Raw genomic sequence first — 20,778 nt, 5'->3', positions numbered from 1 at the left:
GATTCTTCTTGCTAAGGTGACTAGGTGGACCTTCAGTGAGGCCTTGATGTATGAGCAGGATTCCAGGAGGTAAGAGAACAAGAAGAAAAGCCAGGAAGGAAATGAGAACGGAAGAGATCTTTACTTGGGTGAATATTTTCATTGATGGGAAGAGGGAACTAAGACTGAAATAGAAATCTGGAGTTGGATTGTGGAGCTCTGGAATTATGGCATAAGGAGTTGGACCACATCCTATGGATCACAGGGGGCTGTTGAAATGCTCTGAGCAGAAGACAAAGGCAGCATGCTAGGGGATGTTAACTGAGGACTCTGCAAAGTGAGTGGATGAGTTGAAATTCTCTGTAATACCCTTCATGCTGAATTTGCCTCTGTTGACTTATATGTTCTAGAGGATGGAACTGGTTGACTATCGGGTTTCATTTCACAGGCAGAATGGAACCAGACAACATAGGAACTTAGCACATGGGTCTGTTACTTATATAGAGGACTGCTGAAATCCTGGAAAGCCTTCCTTTTGCCTTTGCCCCCACAGCAGATGGGGAGTGGGCAGGAATGAAGTTCAGAACCAAGGGCCCATCAGGGTCTGTATTGGTCCCTTGTCCCTCTCCTCCAGTCCGTCCACGTTGGGATGCTCAGGACATGGATGGTGTTTCCTGATAGCATTTATCATTGAGATGGTATGTGACAAAACAAGACAGGCATCAAAATTCATATCCTGTGACCTCCCTTTTATAGTGTCCTCCTGCTTTGAGGTTATTATGCTAGCCTGAATTTGAATACACTTTTTTGGATGAGGTAAGATGGTGGCTGATAAAAGTGGTAGTAAATAGGCAATTGGAAAGAAGAAGGGCCTGGGGTCTCAGGAGATGAGCTGGGGAACAAGGAAAGCAGAGAGAGACGCTAGTTAGAGCCTCTGTTAGAATTTCACATGTCAGACCTTCTTTTCAGTCTCCTTCAGGTGCTTCCTTTTCTAGCCAGAGTTTTCTTTTGAGACAGGTGCTGGTCAAACAAGCTTCTGTTTGTGGCTGGTCACTTGGCATACAGTGTGGCTCTTTGTCATCCTGGACGATGAGGCAGCTATTTTAATGGCAGGCAGGGCAGCTGTGTGTTCACTGTCAAGAAATAAGGGCTTCTAGGAGACTTGGTGGCTTTTGGGACAAACTTCCAGTGGCAGAAATTAGTTAGTAAGTAGAGTAGCACTGGGTTCCAAACCCTTCTATTGTATGAATTTGGATACGTTGTGGGCAAAATGACATCAAAGTGATGGAATGAGGAATAGTGTAAGTGACTAACAAGGACCCCATTGGCAGGTAGGTTAGTGTTGACTGGCTTCCACACTGTCAATTTAGTTAGGTATTTCCACTTTATTTTCCTCAAACTCTAAAGCAACAGTTTCATTGGGGTCTAAGATACCCTTTAGAAACCTCTTGACCACCTATTATTTAGGACACTCAGCAATTTTTTTCACTGAAGATAAAGTTGTTTTGGATATGGCCAGTGCCAGGCCTGTAATCCCAGCACTTTGGGAGGCCGAGGTGAGTGGATCACCTTAGGTCAGGAGTTTGAGACCAACCTGGCCAACATGGCAAAACCCTATCTCTACTAAAAATACAAAAATGAGCCAGGCATGGTGGTGCATGCCTGTAATCCCAGCTACTCAGGAGGCTGACGCAGGAGAATTGTTTGAACCTGGGAGGTAGAGGTTGCGGTGAGCCGAGATCATGCCATTGCACTCCAGCCTGGTCAACAAGAGCAAAACTCCGTCTTAATAAAAAAATTGTTTTGGGTAGCAGTGACTTTAGGCTGATTTTGGATCTTTGGTTATTGATATTGATTTGAATTTTTTTGTTATTATTGTCATGTTAATCAAAACTAGACAGTTTTACCTAATTCCCCTGCAGTACAATACATATTTTCTTTCATTGTGGGAAGTAAACTATTTATATCCATAACAGGGTTTCCAGTGAATTGTATAAGTAGTACTGACTTCTGTGTCAGCAAAAAATGAAACAAAAACTGATCACAAATGACATTACCTAAATGACAGTACCTACGTGTGTCCTTTCTTTCACATTTGCTGTAATCCTGTTACGGCGTTGTCCTATTATCTCAAGTACTGTCATCTTTAAATGCTGTCAGATTGTAACTGGATTGCCAAGGACAGAGGAGAGGAACCAGGGAGGACACAATGGTGTCTCCCACTCCACCAAAGAGACGGTCTTCTTCCCCCTCTCACAGTTTGAATTCTTGGAGAAATTGTTCAGTTAAAATCATGACTCAGGTATCTTTTACAGGCTTCGATGAAATAAATTCACTCCTCATGTTCCTAGAAGGAAAGGAAGAAACATTCTTTGAACAGCCCATGAGACAAACTCTTCCAGGATAATTTAAATGTTTCTACATAATGAGAATACATTATAAGTGTTACTGTGTTTTTTGAAACCCAGATCAAAAGTAATAGCACAGAGAGGGGTCTATAAGCTTTTAATATCTAATTGTTCATATACTGCTTCCCCAGCTTTGGATGGGGGCTCCATTCTAGAGCTGGGAAAACCAAGTCAGTAAACCTTTAGTGGGAGATGTGATCAGGGAGCTGGAGTTGGAATACTTGGATTTTGTGTTTGTGCCAGCTGTCCATGTTCCTCTTCATATATTTAGACCAAATTCGTATCCAGATTTCCCATAAAAGGTTCATAAATTTCCAGTCTTCACCTTTCTGCAGCTTCCTTAGATAGAATGGTTGATGGGAAAATCACTGCATTAAAATTAAACCTCTTGCTTTTTACATTCTGCTGCTCATAAGGGAGTGGGAGATGGTTACCTTGAACACCCTCATTAAAGGCCGGTTTGGTTGCCAGAGAATAGGGCTAACTTAAGGGGGATCCGCTAAGCCTTCTTTTTCATGCCTTTTTGTTTTGTTTTGTTCTGGATTTGTATAAAGGCATCATTTAGTTTTCCCTTAATCTGAATCTGTATTCATTTTAAAATATCTAATATTGATTAGTATGTTCTATTATTTATAGCTCTCCAGAAGGATCCCAAGGGAAGATAATCTCCATTTGAGAAGATGATTTCCCACTTTCCATACAGATGATGAAAAAGTAACCTGCCCACTACACCACTTCCCCTGGTGAATTTTCTTCTTCCACTTTCAGTGTGTGGCGTTGTGGGGTGCAGACACCCGAAAGCCTGACTGGAGCTGTAACATGGGCTCTGCTGACATTAGCACAAAGAGCTCGGCTAATCGACTTGCAAAATATAGGTTAGGGAGTTTTATAGGATATCAAATTATCTTACTCTTTCATTGATTAAAGACAAAATATTATATTAAGTAGATCATTACTTGGGCAAAAGGTTAGAACTTCACACACTTAGGGGTGTCACGCTATCCTTCCCCCTCCTGCCTTGTGGCAAATCACAGGTTGGAGACAGGGAAACTCACTGTGCCTAGCCCTCCAAAATATCTGAATGGCAACGTTAGACTTAAAGGAGGGGCATTTGCTTTTGCATTGAATCTCCTGAGTCTTTAATTCTGATAGAATAGTAACCTTAAAATTAAATATTAATTTGTTCTGATTCCGTTTCTGTTAGCAGGGGAAAGGCGAATACATGAATGGGCGTGGGCCGAGCCACGGCCAGGTTTGAGAGACAGAGTGACTGGTGGTAGCCTTCCCAGGGTGTTAGGTGGGAATGTCTCCTGGGAAGAAGGGATGTGGTCATTCCCGGACTGTGGGCTGCTTCTCTGTCACACCATGATAACTCTGCCAGCCATCTAATGCTATCAAGGTCTTCCTGAGAGAAGTTTCGGGCCCAATCGTGAAGTTGGGTTGGCATGTTCACATGTCTGATAATAATCTGCCAGCTAATCCATCATGCTGCTCATTTCTTTGCATTATTTATCTCAAAGCTGGAGGATCTCATGTCCAGCACAGGGCTGTGGTCTGTGGACAGGGACAATTTCAAGGCTTTTCTGGGTCTGATGTAGTCATTTTCTCTCAATATCTTAGATTGGTAGGTCTTTAGAAATTATCTCTCAAAATTGTGTGTGTGTGTGTGTATGCCTAAGTATAGTTTTCTTGAATTTCTTACTTCAGTACTTAACTACACATATGTGCAGAAAGTGAACTCTTAGAATTTGTCTACCCATTCTCTCTCATTGTTTGAGAAGGAGGTAAAGTTGCCAAATTGGAGGTGGGGCAAGGTGGGCCAGTAGAGCTGTGATTGGTGTCTCACTTTGATGTGTAGGAGAGAGAACAAATCACAAGTCATTCTTTGGAAAGGAGCCATGGTCCACCCACAGAACAAGGACCCTAAGATCCCCAGTACCAGTCTCCCTAGGATGTCTTGCCTTTCAGCAGCTGTTCAGTCAAATCCATTTCAGAATGGAGAACAGCTTGTCACAGTTCTCTACTCTTGACCTGCTGATAGAACAAGGGGCTTGGAGACTTGGCGTAGATATGGAAATAGATCCCTAAACATACTAAAAAGATTTTTTTGTATGTGTGGTGGGGGAGAGGAGAACCAGAGCAGAAGGTTGGAGAAAGAAAGTTGAGGAAGGAAACTAAAATGTGCAATCTCATTCCTCAGCCTTCATGTTGAAAATGAGAATCAGTTGCAGCAATGTGTATTTCCAAGAGATATCTGGTGAAGGGATCCATCTGGTGAAGTGCCACTTCTGGGGGACCTGGAATTGCTGTGTGACCTTTGGGAAACACTTGCCTTCTCTGGGTTGAGCTCAGCCTGTAGTTCACAAGGGGCGTTGCTGGTATTTATAGACTGTGTTTGACAGTCCCGAGTGAAAGGCAACTTCACTTCTCACCCCAGAATAGCAAGCGTTGTTTCTCATATCTAGGTTGCTGGGACAGCTTCCCAGGAACCTAATATTCAGCAGCTTCGTGACGTTAGATGGAGGGTTTTTCTTTTTAAATGAGTTGATTGGCTTTTGCCACTTTACACATTATTTTCCAGGTCTAGGTTTATTTTTCCCTTATAGGCAGGATCTAAAAGAGTAGGGGGTCTGCCCTGGCTTACACCATTCTGTTTTTGCAGTTAGCTTAAAGGCATGGAGGACCTTCCTGGGGCTGGCGTCTGCTAGCCAAGAACCAAGATGACAGCAGCATGGCCATGGAGGCATGGGCCCTGCTGGGGCTAGTAGCCCACTGCAGCAGCTGCTGCTGTACTTGGCATTCTTGCTGGGGTGGCCTTGCTCCACCCTGCCTGGTCACTGTGCCATTCAGTCTGGGCTATGGCCTCTCACCCCACCTCATCCCATTGCATTTCATAAGTCAGTAACTCCCAGACCAGACTTGTATTACTCTCTGGACTGCTGCATTTGTTTGCAAGGACCTCAAGGAAGGAGGCCTGTTTAGGGAATTGGGCATTGGCTGGGTAAAAGGTCAACTTGGGAAACTGTGGCTGCAAGGAATGCCTTTTTCTTCCAGGGCTATGCCTTGGTGGTGGTGGTGAGGGTGTACAAATCGTTTTTATATTTCCTATTTTGATTTAAATACTGTTCTCTCTTTTTTTTTTTTTTTTTTTGCCAAGTCCTAAACAAGTGCCACAGAGGATTTTTTGGCTTGAACTTGATAAAATTTGGAGCACACAAGTTTACACACATGGTCATGAACACACACCCTTTCTCCCCCATCCCCAGATCCCCAGCACATATATTCCATAATGAGGTATTCCTAAGCAAGAATTCCTATAATTTTGAGGTTTACGCTGGAATGGTGATAAGGGCAGGAAACCTCAGCCCATATGCATTTTTGCTTGAGTTGTTAACTTTTCCTCTCTTTCACCTTCTTTTTTCGCCCCCCTCCAAAGTCCCCCTTCTCTTAAGACAAAACACGTGAGCTATGCTGGAAGTACGGCCTTGACCTCAGCCTCACCAGGTGCGACTGCTGACCTGTGCAGAAAAATAGGAAATATTATTTAAAAGGCAGGGAGGGGAGAGTTTCTGTTCCACAATCACTGCTGTTTCAGTGAAATGCAACCTGGTTTATCTGTAAAACCTACTTCCCTTTCTGGTGAATGTGGCTATTTTTCACAGCAGAAGGACCCCAGTTGTTGGGGACTAAAGAGAGGAAAGGTGAGAAAGAAGATGCTGGAAACAGGTTGGAAAAAGAGGGGTGGGAAGTAGAAAGGAGGAAAAGGGGAAGAGAGGAGGCAGGGGGAGAGAGGGTTGGAATTCGAGCTATTTTCAGCTGAATGTGAGTGCAGATTTCATCAGGCTTCTGGGCGGCAGGGAAACTGTGTGTGGACCTTGCGTGTAACTTCCTGTGAAGCGGCTGTGGTGACTGCATTTTCTGACACTGTCAGAGTCTGGACAACCCTGCCAGCTCCTGGAAGGGCAGCCCGACAACTGTCACAGACAAAGCATCAAAAGCATGAGCTGTCGATAGTGACCTGCATTTGCAGAAAATCTGAGGGCTTTCTAATTAACAGAGGAGCTCTAAATTAGAGTAAAGCTGTTCGACAAGACCCCTCATACGCGGTAAGTGTCACAATGCAGATAATCATTACATCTAACAAGCTTCTGATTTTTAACAGAAGCTACGAGACCAACTCATTTATAATGGTTCAGTTTCAAAGGGAGAAAAGAAAAGCAACCAAGAAAGAAAAAGAAGGAAATTAAAAAAAAGGAGGAAAGGAAGAAAGAAAGAACAATCAGAGGAACAAAAATAGTCAAGAAAAATAAAAAGAAACCCTTCTTCTAGTGTTTTGGGCAAGTGCTCAGACCCAGTCCCTGAATTCTTCCTTTGTTGGCGGCTGAAGCATCCAGATACATCTTCTGTTTTAGATTTTCCTTACTGTAATTCACGTCTGCTAATATGCCAGCTCATTCATTTGATGTTTCCTGGAGATGAGCATCCTCTCTTGAGTGATTTCTGACAATTGCAGCATTCCACAGGGTCTGAATGGTTGAACACAGTGCCCTAACTTAAATATTACAGTTGAACATGTGACAGAGACAGCAGTTGATTTGGGTTCTGCCTTGGACAGAGAAATAGACCAGGGCTGAAGGGACTGCAGCTATACTTGGGGACTTGCCTGAGATCATTTGGGACTCGCCTGGTCCCAAGGCTCCTGACCTTGGCCAGGACTCTTTGCACTGGGCAGGGGAATTTGAATACCAGTTTGAGGCATCGATTTAAACCAGGTTTCCAAGGCCTGAGTGGAGCTGATTATTTGTGTGTCTTTTTTTCCTGCTGTTCCCCTTGTCAAGACCATTTCTCTACCGTGGGATATGTATTAGAGGGGAAAAGGGCTGTAAACCCTGATTGTCGGCCAGCATTGTTCAGGAAGTGTAGCATTAAGGAGCAACACTTCTCTCGCCTGTGTTGATTCTCTTCCAACTACCTACACTACCCTTGCAATTATTCATGGGAAATAATGTAAATCATACCGCCTGATTCTTCACAAACATCTCGCAAAGTAATCACAGGCTGAAATGCAGGTTTTCTTGCGGTGCCTTTATCAGTAAATCAGATTTTGAGCATTTATCAGCAAAAGTTAGACTTAAGCATCATCATTTCTGTAATGTTTGAAAGAAAGATTTGTTTCAGTGGGGACTCTGCCAATCAATGATCTTCCAGCTTGACTCTGCTATCAATTATTGCTGCAATTATTTGTCTAGTTGGATATTTAAAATGTCATCAGAAAGAGATGATTACATATTCCAGAAAGCAAGGCACTGTATAATCACATGAACTGAATCCAGTTAAATGTAGTGTGGTACTAACCTGTCCTTCAAAATAGAATTCTTGAGCTACCACCGAAGCAGCAGCCTTCTGCCCTGTTTTCAGGAAGCTGATCTTAACCTTGGGATGCAGTGTGCTTTCGGGGTCGGGCGATACTTAATTATGGAGAACTTTCCAAGTCTGAAAATGGAATTGCTCCTTCACATACACGAGAAGTGCATTTTGGTTATCTCATTCATCTGCAAATCTATAAATAAGCAGTCCCTCTATTCTTCTTGCTTCCTGTGGATTTAAATGCCAAATCCTGATTTGTGGCAAAGTTGTCACATGCCCCTTTCCCACTCTCTATGCCTGGTGCCCAGGAACTAAGCAGTGGCAGTGGAAATTACAACTGTTTGGAAGCCAAGAAAAAAGCTCCATTTCTCACTTTTCTCCAGTTCCGGATATTCTCGGCTCTGCTCCATGTATCAGCCTCCCCCCCACACACCTCCTCCACTGCACACCCTCCTTCTGTCCGCTCCATGAACAGGAAACAGAAATACAGCTCCAATTTTTTTTTTTTAATGGAGGAAAAGAAACCACAACCTGAACAAACAACCCAAAAACTAAACTCCAACCAAACTAAACTCTCAAGATAGAATGGTCCAAAATGTCCTAAGTGTATCAAAACTACCCCTTCCACCTGACCCCTTAACAGGTCTGCCTCTCTTCCTGGGAGTCAGGAGTGCCTTTGATGAATTGGATGTTAGGTCTGAAAGTGACAACCAAGCCCTCTGCTGGGAAACATCAGTCCAACCCCCTTCTTTTGACACCGGGACTAGAACAGACCTCAGGTTCTGGAGAAGGCCTCTGTATCTAGGTGGTTTCCTGAGCTGGAGAATTTTCCGTGGGGCTGTCTGTGTGTTGAGACTTTTCCCAATTCACTTCCCAGAGAGCATGTTGAGCTCATTCCAGGACTCTGTGATCGTCAAAAGGCTCTCCCACCATCATATAAAATGTACTGGGGGTCTGTTAGAAAATTAATCTCAATTGTGGGGTAAAAACCTGAAACCAAAACAAAAAACACCTCGAATACACTGGAGCCTTGAGTTGTATGTGCTGGAGCATGTGGGAAGAAGGAAAGATGCAGAGGGTAGAGCACAAAAACAAACAAACAAGCACAAAAAAGACAAAAACTCACAAGCTATGGAAATGGAGAAGAAACACTGTTTCTGCTGCACTTGCTCTTAGCCAGGGGCCAGCTGTGGACAGCACTGTCGTCCTTGACTCCTGTCCTCCTTCACCTTCCAGGTTGTGGCATGGGTGGCCTCAGTTCCAGCCCTGGGTGACCCTCTGACTCTTGAGAGCATGTGTATGTGCTTGTGGTGGGTGGGGTGTAGTGTGTTAAAGCCACAGAGCAGAGGTGTGAAGGGCCTGGTTTAGCTCCTGGGAGACAGAGAGAAGGCCCTGGGTTCTGAATGTTTTTACTTTTCCTAGGATCCCTGCTTCAGTTTTATTTTCAAGGTGTACTTGTTTCTCTCTTCTCACCTTCCAGCCTGTCTTAAGCAGAGGTGGCTGGCTAGGTTTGGGAATGGGGCGCTGGGAGGGGAGGGGATATCCCATTCCAGGGCCCTTCCCAGTCTTTGGGCTGGGAAGCCCCAGTCTCCTGAGCACAGCTGGGCTTTGCCTTCTTTCTTCCCTGGGCTGTGGCTGCCACTGGGCTATACCAGGATCTAGTGCAACTTGGGTGACAAGGTGTGGGCGGCTGCAGGTGTTCTCCTGCATCTGAGGCAGGGAGGCAGCTGGGGGCTTCCAGCCATCCTGTAATGCACCTCCCAGGGCTAGCTTCCTAGCCTTATTTTTAAGCCCTTTTAGCGGAGCAAAAACTATTTAGAACTATGGGTTCAGGTTCAAAAATAGGGATTATTCCAGCGGATGTACTTCACACCATTCTTTCTCTTGGGACAGAGAGACGGAGGTGCAGATAGGGGATAAGAATAGATGAAAATGTGGAGGATTGCTAAAAAAATTGAGAGACGAAGGACAAAGGGACCCGGACTAGTAATTGAGACCAATTCATCAGAAGACTTAAGGAAATTTGACATCCATTGTAGCTCTTCTAACTGTGTAATTACGTAGCATTTGGAAAGTGAATTATTAACCTGATTGTCCATGACAACCATTGAATAAATACACTATTACAGATTGCCAAAATAGTACAGTAAAGTGATGGACCAGCAGCCACTTCCAAGGGACTGTAACCCTCTCCTGGGTCAAGGCTGACCCAGAGGCTCCTTGGTTAGTGAATCATTTACCAGGGAAGGTTTCCCCTGGTCACTGCTGGCTCCATGGCCTGGTCCCTGCAGCCAGGTCGTTTAGAATAGCTCTCCCACAGGAAGAAAAGTTCACCGCACAGTGCTTGCTTTCTGAGTATTTATTGAGGGGCTCTTCTTTGCCCAGCATGGTGCCAGGCAGTCAGAGGTAGACCATTGAATCTTGGTTCTCAGACACCTTGAATTTTAGTTGGAGAACCAGTGGTAGATGCATGCTGATTACAGGGAGACCTGGATCCAGGGGAAATGGAGTGGAAAGCCGGGGTCAGAAGAAAGACATACCCTTTGCAGGCCTTTGCATTATCTAGCCAGTGCCTACATGTCCCCAGCCCCCTGGCCTTCAGGGCCGCCCTGTCCTTGGTGCAGAAGGGGCCAGTCATCTCAGTGAGGCCTCCTCCTGGGAAGTCCACAGCTTGCTCCACTTTGGATAAGCCGCCAGAGTCAGCCAAGAGCCGCAGGCCATAAATGCAAAGTATGATTTAACAAAAGCAGCTTTTGAGTGAGAAAGCGGAGTGGAGTTGTCCCAACCTGTCAACTTCAGATTTCTTTCCTCCTCCCCATAAATCAAAAAACGGTTGGTGGAAGGGAGGGACAGAAGCGTTTCATTTTCAGATTTTGTAAGAAAATAAAATCAAATCAAAAGAAGCTGTCCCACGCTGATACCTTACATGCCAGGTTTGAGCCTGAGGCAAATTTTTGTGGCCATGTAATAAGCCTCTTTAAAATGGTGACAGACCCTTGACTCTTTGCCTTGAATTACATTGATAAAAGACGTTTTATTGCGTTAGAGCCGGGGCAGGAGTACAGGACGGTTCTTGCCTGGTCGGCCTCTTTGAAACCGCGTCAGCCTGCCGTCCACACTCTCCACCGCCTGACAGGGTTTGAGCACTATGGCGGCGGCGATCTGTGGGCTGGTGACAGAGGGGGCTTTCTACTCAGCAGTCGAAGGTTGAGGCCCTGGAAGCAAAAGGATTTCAGCCTGAGGGGCTTGTGAAGGGAGTGTTATTCTTTTGTGTTCCTCGTAGACCTGAGAGATCTTGACATTGGTGGCCTCTGGTCAGCCTCATGGTTGGGATTTCATGGAAATGCCAGACCTGAGAGACCTCATTTTCCAGGCAGTCTTAGACTCAAAACAAAAAATGACCCCCGCCCTGCCGCCCCCCCCCCCCCCCGTAGTGTGTGGCCCCTGCACCCACAGAGCCCAGGTGTCCATAGGCTGAGTCCTCAGGTGGACCTGCCCAGTGGGTAGAAAGGAGTTAAGGATGGTGCACCGTTGGTTGGAGGAACCTGGAGGTGTCTGGGAACGTTGGGTGTTGCTCCTATTAAATCAGCAGAACTCGTAGACCCAAGAACAGACAGCAGCGTCCCACCCCGTGGCTGGACTGGGGCTTCTCCAATGATGGCAGGTTGTACCTGTGGGCATCTCCGATTTGTTCAGGGAACTCTTTCCTGATTGGTCAGTGGTGTAAATGAAGGATTAGGAGATTGGGTAAAAAGCCAGGGAGGAAAAAAGAAAAAAACACAAAAAAAAAACAGCGACGAAGCCAAGGCCTGTGTTTTGTTGTGCGGGACTCTGCCTGAGTGCTGAGGACTGAGGCTGGAGCGGGGCTGCTGTGCACCTGGGAGGCGGGAAGGCGCCGAGAGGCTGAGGAAACACGGGTGCCGTGTGCCCGGGGCAGAGGCCTGTTTCTGAAAGAAGGACTTGCTGTCATGGGAGGAGGCCTGGCCTCGCAGCACCAGAGCTCTCCTTCATTCAGCCTCACCTCAGGCGAGAGGGCAGCCTAGTTTTGTTCCTGAAGAAATGTTAGAGCCTGACCTGTTAGACCATTTTTTTTTAATAGAGCTTTGAAGCCTTAAATTAGTTCTCATAATTTCTGAGCAGCTCTGTGTTAACCATAGGACATAATAGGTTTTCATTCTGGAGAATGGCCAGTTCTGCTTCTCAGAATCTCTTGGCCAAGACTGTCACAGGGTATTAGGCCTGCGAAGTGCCTTCCACGCTTCCCCTCAGGTCCACACGCCACTCACTCCATAGTGCCGGAAAGGCAAGTGAGGAGATTGCCTGAAAGGGCCTGTAAGACCAGGTTCCAGATGTCACGTTTCTGCTGTGGCCCTGAGGTGAGCGGCGGGAGGGGGTTCCTCAGAAAGTGTGCAGGGTTCTGAAGCCCAGTCCTGTCCCCACTGCTCACAGCGGGATGCTTCCGAGATCACTGGGAGGTGAGGCCGGGCATGGTGGTGGGTGCCTGTAGTCCCAGCTACTTAGGAGGCTGAGGCAGGAGAATTGCTTAAACCAGGGAGGCACGACTGCACTCCAGCCTGGGCAACAGAGTAAGATCCTGCCTCAATTTAAAAAAAAGCTTTCCAGCCAGCCGTGGTGGCTCACACTTGTAATCCCAGCACTTTGGGAGGCTGAGGTGGGTGGATCCCAAGGTCAGGAGTTCAAGACCAGGCTGGCCAAGATGGTGAAATCCCGTCTCTACTATATATACAAAAATTAGCCAGGCGTGTTGGCGGGAGCCTGTAATGCCAGCTACTCAGGAGGCTGAGGCAGAGAATTGCTTGAACCCGGGAGGCAGAGGTTGCAGTGAGCCGAGATCATGCCATTGCACTCCAGCCTGGGCGACAAAGCGAGACTCCACCTCAAGAAAAAAAAACCAAAACACTTTTCATACAGGCCAGGGCAGGCATGCTTCCTTAAGAAGGGCTAGACTTGGACTTGGAGGCCTTGTCCTCCTCTGGCCTTGCTGGGCTTGGGGAAGGCCTGACAGAGCCTTCCTGGGGCCCCTATAAGAATAAATACTTATTCTAGTATTTTCTGAAGACTGATCAAAATGATACTATAGAAACATAAAGTACATTTGTTGTGAGTTGATGCAGATAAAAAGGCTAGGGGTGGCCTCTTCAGAGTAATTTGGGAGTTGTGTGTTCTGCTGGCCTTGATAGACAAGCCCTTCTCTGCCCTGGCAGGTGTTATCAGAATCAAACGTCATTCTCATCGCATCCATCTTCACAGCCCCATGCCTCTTCCCAAATGCTCAGTTGAAAATGGGTATTTCACCTTCCTCAGGTATCTAATACTTAACCCAGGAGAAATGCAAGTGTGGTTTGCAAGGCTTTCCAGGTGTCTAAATGATGATTTTCCATTCATTCTCTCATTTCTTGAGTTGGGTAAGGAGGCATCGGGGTGTTTGTGATACATTTATGTGAAGCTGGACAATTCGGGTGACAGAAATATGTTCAGGGCAGCATCTTTTATCATCCCTTCGAACTACAAAGGCTTCAATTTCAGTTGAGCCCCACTTTCAGAAGGCCCAATACATACAAAAATCTCATTAATGGAAACTGATAAATTAGAGAGTGATTTTTCACATTACAGAAAGATTGTTAACTTTTCAAAAGGTTTCACCACAGGGTTTCTTTAAATAGTGAGCTCCCCCACTGAATTTAAAGTGTTTGTTTACAGATCATTAACTACTTGACAGAGAGGATATTGGGGGTTGGGGGGAAGGAAGACACACTTAAAAGGTAAAATGTTAGAAGCCCTGCCAATTTTCAATGAGCCTGGAAGGGTGACGAAACATCTCTGAAATTATGTTGGTTAGCAAATGTGATTTATTGCACAGAAATTCATTTTACACATGGCTTTCCAAGAACCCTCCATGCTGACAGGGTGCGGGGGGAGTGCAAGGACCACAGGGTGCTGGGCTTTGCTGTCCTGGTTTGTGGTGGCTGGGGAGAGGACTCCCTTTTCTTAGAGTCCTGTGTGTGCTTTCATGAGCAGTGGGTGCCAGGCTCTGGCATGAGGCCAAGCTTTGCTACTGGCCTTGGCATCAGCCACTGAGACCTTTTCCCTTGACATTTAGCCTGGCTTTGGAGAAGTTTCTTCCTGGTTCTCTGACCTTCAGTCTCATTGGCTGAGGACGCACCTAGGTTTCCTTCTTGAAGTTCAGACAGGTGAACTTTGCAAGACTGTGTCCCAGGAGGTTGAAATCCGCCATCAGGCTCACTCTCTGAGCCTAAAGATTAGCCTGGGGACCGAGCCCAGCCCTGAACTCTCCTGTAGGGCCCTCCTAATCCCTGTCAAGGTCATAAGAGGTACAGGTCTATCCTGGCCAGCTTCTAGCACGGCCTATAGTAAGTAGGTCTCTTGGCTGGTCTGAAGGAGACCTGGACTGGCATGGGAGGCAGGAGAGAGAAGCCACCCATCTAATTCAGTCTTCTCTTTTCAAAGTTGGAAACACTTAGGGCCAGAAAGAAGAAAGCATTTATTCAAAGTCACGAAACAGCTGGTGAGTGGCAGAGTTGGGGCTGCAGAACTTAGGTTCCTGCTGACTTCCCTCCAGCAGGCTCTCCAGAGGAACAAGTCCCTGCTTCCTAAAGGAAGAAAAGAATCCTGGGAGTGGTGGCAGTGGGAATACATAGGACAAGGGATCTCTAAAAGTAGCAGCTCCTAAATAACCTGATAAATACTTCAGATAGAGGCAAGGCTACACCCCTCCCTTTGCCTCCACTACACACAAACAAGATCCTCAACTGGGGACTCAGAGCAGGAGTAAGGTACCCTATCCTCCCTATGGCTTTGAAGAGAAGAAAGAGGGGAAATTTGGAGGGAAGGTCAAGTTGATGATTGAAGAGACAAAGCAGTGTAGGAAAATCTCAACATTTTTTGCAGTCATTTGTTGAAAATGTGTCAGCAAGTACAAGCCCATCTTAAACTGGCAATGAGACATATGAAATAGATTATTTAAGCCAGGGAGGCAGTATTGCAAGGAAGAACATGGCTATCAACACTTGTTTGTCTGACTCAGAGGACTAAAACAGTAAATTTTGCCTTAGCTGGCCACCCACCACGCACTGGGGGAAGAAACAATTGAGGTGGGGGGCGGGGTGAGGGGGAAACAGAACTGATGAACCTTCATGGAGTGTCAGAAGAGTCCACATGGCTGTGCCCTTTATTATTAGAAAATGTGAAATTGGAAAATATGCACTTGTGAAAACTGAAGATGTCACAGAAGTCTTCAGAGGATTTAATTTATTTAGATGGTTGTATCCTCTGCCGTCAGGTGGATGAATCAGTGTGCAATATTTTGATGTGAATGTAACCACCTACTGGGTCCCATTGACTCTGTACCCACCTTGGGCTTTGCTTCTCTCTGAGCATCTTTACCTGCTTTTTCTTTTTATCTAGGAAGTCTTTCTTCTTGGCTCTCTGGGTTTAAGTTATAAGTTTTCCTCTTTCCCAAAGCCTCTCTCCCTCCCTTCCAAATGGAAGTAATTTCTCTTCCTTTGAATTTCCATAGCAGCTCATCTGTACCTCTCTCATGACACACTTTCCACATTGGGGTAGAGCAATTTCTGTGCAGGCTTTACCTTTTCTACTAAATGAAGCCTGCTGTGGGAGAAATCTGTGTCTGTGTTTTCTTTGTACTGCCCACAGAGGCTAGCCCATTGCTTTGGGCATTGTAGGCACTCAGTAAATATTTGTTGAATGAATGCATGAGAGAATGAATGAATGGAATTTATCCTGGGGAACTCACATTTTGCATAGTGAGGTATGTGATTAAATAAACAAAAAAAAAAATTGTCTTAAGACAACTTGTCTTTTTATGCCGTTGCCCTCTCAGTCTCCTAGATAAGTTCCACCATTCTAAGGCAAAAGCTTAAAGTGTAATAAAAATTTATCTAATTCACGATCAAGTGAAAATACTTTGGGCCCAGAGCCAAAGAATATTATTGGAGTGAACTTTTTTTAACACCCTAAATTTAACCAGCTGGAATTCTTTTTTTAAGTACCATCCTATTCAACCTTTTGAAATGAAGGATTTGCCTTTTAGTGGGAAATCTGCATTTCAACACAAAGATGGAACACAATGTCTTCGGCTTAGTTATTCTTCAGAAAAGCAAGATTTTTTTTCTTTTTTTTTTTTGGAATTATATGCTTTGCTTATGTTAAAGACACAGCTTGCAGAAAAATTTTGTTTAGGCCTGACAGATTGGTGGCTGGCATTTTTATAGATAAAGGGGCATGCAAAATGTCATTTTTACTTCCTCCCTTTATTGAGAAAAAGCCTAGGATGACTACTCTTAAAAGGTGAAGTTAGTAACCTGTTGTTTGAATAATCAAGGCTTGAGAGGATAGCATTGATCAGACAAGAGTTTCAAAATGAGTGATTGATGTAATCAAAGTCACTGGTGAAGTATTAAGGAGTCTAAGGACCATGAGCGAGTTTCAAGGAAGAAATTCAATATTGTAATGTCTATGATTATTGCTTTCTTTTGTTTTTGCAGAATTCATGTTTTAAAGAGCATCAGGATTTGGTAAAATCTTAGCCAGTAAAAAAGCAACGAAGGAAAAAATGCCATGTAAATGCTCATTTCTAGAACAAAAGAGAATGCGATTTTGACAATATCAGAAGGTTAATTAAGAAGTCTGTGAGTGATGATAAAACTGGCACATTTTCAGTACAGATTGACACAACTCAAGACACAGGCATAGCTAATGTTTGCTCTATAATACTCTGATAAGTCAGAGAATCTAAGTGAGAAGAACTGGTATCTATGGTAAACGTAGGGTCAAGAGCTAGATGTGGCTGAATAGAAAGGACATTTACTTTGCAGTTAGGTAAAGAACCCTCTAGCTCAGACTAGCTGCACTGTTGTTATTTGTGTGGCTTGAACCTAGTAATTGGATTCAGAACTGGAATTGGTTTCTCCAGCATACTTTATAGATGTTCACGATGCATTTTAAGTGTAGTCTAGAAGGTGGTTACCTGGAGGGGCTGAGGGACTTGAGGATTACAGAACTGGAAAGGACTGTAGGGAGTCCTATATTGTGGCTTGTCACCAACATAGATACCCATCCTCATCATGGTGTCATCCATTCTCTTTTTGAAGACCCAGGGTGAAAGAAATGGAGGTCACAGCATCATGAGATAGCCCATTCCATGTGGGACAGCTCTACTGTTTTGGGCCTGTCTCATTGAAAAAAAAAAAACCACAGGGAAAGTATCTAAAAACATATGTTTAGGAAATATACACACACCCACACACATACACACACACGCACACACACACACACACATACACACACGCACATACACACACGCATGCACACACACACACGCACACACACACACACACACATACATTTTAGTGAATAACACACATCTATGTACTGCTGTGGAGAGTCCTGTGGTTTTAGTACCTGATAAAAGTTGGGCTCCCAAAGCAGTCATTAAATGTGTTGGAATGATGCTTTTTGCTTAGCTGTTTTGGCACATTTGGAAATCTGCACTATTACCTGTTGATTAGTAGACAGTAATGTGGCTGTATTACACACCTAGTGATTAGTTTCAGAAACAAATAGCATGTTAACAGTCAAGGAATCTTTGAGATGTTCTTGAGGAAACCAAAAAACTTGATTTAATGACCTTAAATTCCAGGGACATCCCACTGGGCTTAGAGCTCTGTGTCAAAAGTTGGTACCCAATATATACAGAAATATAAAGTGACCAAATGTATAACATTAAATCAAAACCATTCCCAGTTTGTTGCAGATTTTTTAATGAGAAGTGAAAAATAAGAGTCATTATTTTTTTATTCAGCCATAAGGAAACTTTGCAACCTAATAATGTGTAAGGCATTTCTGAGGCCCCAAGTGGAAATGCTGGATCTAGAGAGACTTTTATGAAATAGAACAGGTTGAAACACCTTCCACCAGAAAAGTGTAAGGCATTTGAAAAAAGATTGAGTCAGAAAAGAGAAATGTGTCCCATTTGAGAGATCAGAAAGGGAAACGAGTCCATTTCCTACCCTGTCCGTGCAGTTGCCACAGCTGCGTTCTCCAACATGTCAGCTTTTATGGAAGCTGTGAGGATACAGTCTGTCTGGCATAAGCTGGTTTGGGTGTTGTCTTATGCTAAGAAGGCCTTCGACCTGATGGAGAGCCTGGACCTGTTCCCAGTCCTTATCAATGACAGACAGTGGGTGGAGCCTAGATTTTCTAATGGAGGGACCCTGAGGGATCCCCTAAGCTTAATTTGTTTTTGACTGTTCCAGTCCTGAAGGAGTTGGGTCCTGGACAGGAGGGAGAACAGCCTCATGGCTCATGGGTCTCTGCCCAGGGAATCTCAAAGCTTCCAGCATTCACACCTTCCCTTACCGTAAGACAGCAGTGCTGATTCAACTTGAGTGTGCATCAGAATCACCTGGATAATTTATTCAACGTAGACTGCTGCTTCCCTGTCCCGCCCTCAATTTCTGATTCAGTAAGTCTGAGGTGGTGATCAAGAATTTGCATTTCCAACAAACTCCCAGGTGATGCTGATGTGGGGGTGGGGCTGTGTCCACACTGTGAGAATCACTTGCCTAAGAGCACCAACAAAGAAATAAAGAGGACATAACTAGATCACTCACTTCCTAGCCAGCAACCAGAGCCCATCTCTGGCTGGGGAGAATGAAAGTGAGTGTGGGCAGAGAAGAGATCCTCAACCAAGGGCAGCTCTTTTTCCCTGCCTTGGCCTGGGAAGGCAGAGCTGCTCCTCCAGTTTGATGCTCAGAAGCATTAATTGTGATACTTTACTTTGCCTAAGCCGTGATGAAATAATTGAAGGCATCATAGCAAGAAGTTAAGCCCTAGGGAGGCTATTAACAATTTAGCATTTCCAGTTCACGTGGGAATGTCGATTTTACTTACCAAGGAGTACATTATGGATGTGTTTAGTGGAAGAAGCATCAGAATCAGCTGGGGTCCCCAATTGGCTTTGCTTTGACCCTCTTCCTGGAGGAAGATAAATGCAAGGCTGAGTCTCACAAAGACAGTGTGCTTTTTTTCTGAAGTAAACAGCTTGTTAGGCTGATAGAAATGGTTTCAGCTGGCTAATTCTGCAGGGGAAGCAGAGGTAGAGGGTGAACACAGCAAAGGTGAGGCCAGGAGGCCCGCACCTTCTTTTCCAATTGTGAGACTGAGTCAGTTCATTGGCACCTTTCGAAAGCCCCTTGTAACACTGCCGGGCTGGACCCTCCCCCAAGACTGTTAGGTACGGCCTAATGGATCAGTAGAAACGGGACCTTCCTGTTGGTCATTGAAGACCATGGCAGGAACAGCAGAGGGGAAGAGACCACTCGATCAGGAGTCACGAGACAAATTCTAACCTTCACATTGTGGTGAACCATCAGTGTAGCCATGGGCAAGTCATTTAATTTCTTAAAGCCTCAGTTTCCCCATCTGTAAAATGAAGGGATAGACTTGATGATAGCTAAGGTTTTTTACAATTTAGAAAACAAAAACAAAAGCAAACCCTGCTGCCAGATACTCAGATGAGTCCTTACTTGGCCACGTGGCCTGAGACTGTAGCGATCTGGTCCTGCCGTCAGCTTGTTTAGGGCTAATGAGTTTGTAGATAAGTTTGGCAACTGGAGATTCATGCGAGGGGCTAATCATGGATTAGGTTAGCAGTTCTCCCATTTCTTGCTGGAGGCCTGCTGAAGCACTTCAGGGTCTCTTCCCAGAGTAAGTGGCAGAGAATTTGAAATTAGACACTCCCTATACAAGGATCCAAGTACCTGTTGCTTTTATGCTGGGATCACAGAGATACCTGGGTTGCGTGGGTTTCCTGAGAAAAGGATGTCTGTTTTGGCAGCAAACTTATTGAACAGCTGAGGCAAAAACAAGTGCAAAAATGGATTCTCAGATTTCTCATTGAAAACTACCATGACTAAATTTGTAGTAGTTTTACGCCACATTCAATTCACTTGACATAAACAGTCAAATGTAGACATACTTGTTCGTTAAGTCTGGTCTTCCGGCTTTTGTTGGTTCACTTTGTGGTGTTTATTTTGTTTTGGGTCAGAGAGGATGAGACCATCTGTAGATGGTCTCAGGCTAGGTGGTGCTTCCACCAGGGCCTCCTCTGCAGGCCTGGTGACAGCAGACCTATGCTGTCCGTGTAAGAGCCTTCTCAGCAGCACACCATTGTTACCTACCAGCCTCTTTGCAAAAGCAAATCTTGTCCCAACTGCTCTGGCTGTACTTGGCAGTGTTCTTTAAATAAGGAGAACAGGATGTATTTTACACTTGAGACTTGCTATCCTAGAGTATAACAGCAACACTTCTAAGTGCTCTTAATATTAAGCTAATGGAAAACATACTGTTTATTCACCATCAAAGTCTGTTTTTCTTCTCTCCCACCCTCCCCAATCACCACAAACTCCAAACCTCTAGAACACACAGAGCGTCTTCTGCACCATCTCCTCCAGTCTGTCTCAAGATGGACATCTAAGTGGTTAGTTAGCTAGAGGTGGACTTGGAAAAGCTAGGCACTTACTACAGAAACCATAAAATCCCCAGGTTCACAAATTAAATTTTCTTCTCAAAAATCTCAGTGCTAGAAATGCTTCATTGACTGTTAGATTCATTAGTATGAGAAGTCACTTGTCTTCACCAGAGGCAACAAAGTGCAGTAAAATGGTGAAGGTGGGCCAGGGTTTCTGGGTGCTGCTATTATTGGAATGCTGGTTCTTTCCTTGTCATTTAATGGCCAAAGTTATTTGGATCCCAGAAGTCTAATCTTTATCTTCTATTGCTTTGTATTGTGAGAAGCCATGTCTACATAGGGTCTCCCGTTGACAGGGTTCTAGAGTATGGTCCAGCCCAGTCCAGAATCCCCAAGGTTCCCCTATCACTGAAGGCCCTATCATAAATATAGCATGGGAGGAGGGGAGCAGAGGAACAGAGAAACCAGAGTGGGACTCTGTCCCATAAAAAA

General features: G+C 44.8%; 1 protein-coding gene across 23 annotated transcripts in view; it reads left to right on the top strand.

The window, feature by feature from the left end:
• The window catches only part of BCL11A (BCL11 transcription factor A), a 100,155-nt gene that overhangs the window by 63,008 nt on the left and 16,369 nt on the right, over positions 1–20,778 (top strand). The window contains exon 1 of one of the 23 annotated variants that reach the window (XM_012477243.3): positions 5,324–6,088. The exons of the other annotated variants lie outside the window; for them this stretch is intronic. Within the exon in view, the coding sequence (XP_012332666.1) occupies positions 6,031–6,088 (58 nt within the window). The 5' untranslated portion in view covers positions 5,324–6,030. Of the gene's footprint in view, positions 1–5,323; positions 6,089–20,778 lie in introns of those variants that run through there. 23 annotated transcript variants of the gene reach the window in all.

This window comes from Aotus nancymaae, unplaced genomic scaffold (genome assembly GCF_030222135.1).
Source record: "Aotus nancymaae isolate 86718 unplaced genomic scaffold, 86718_ANA_hifiasm-v0.15.2.pri h1tg000057l, whole genome shotgun sequence".
In the NCBI taxonomy this organism is placed as follows: Eukaryota; Metazoa; Chordata; class Mammalia; order Primates; family Aotidae; genus Aotus; species Aotus nancymaae.
This window is presented reverse-complemented; position numbering and strand designations above follow the sequence as displayed.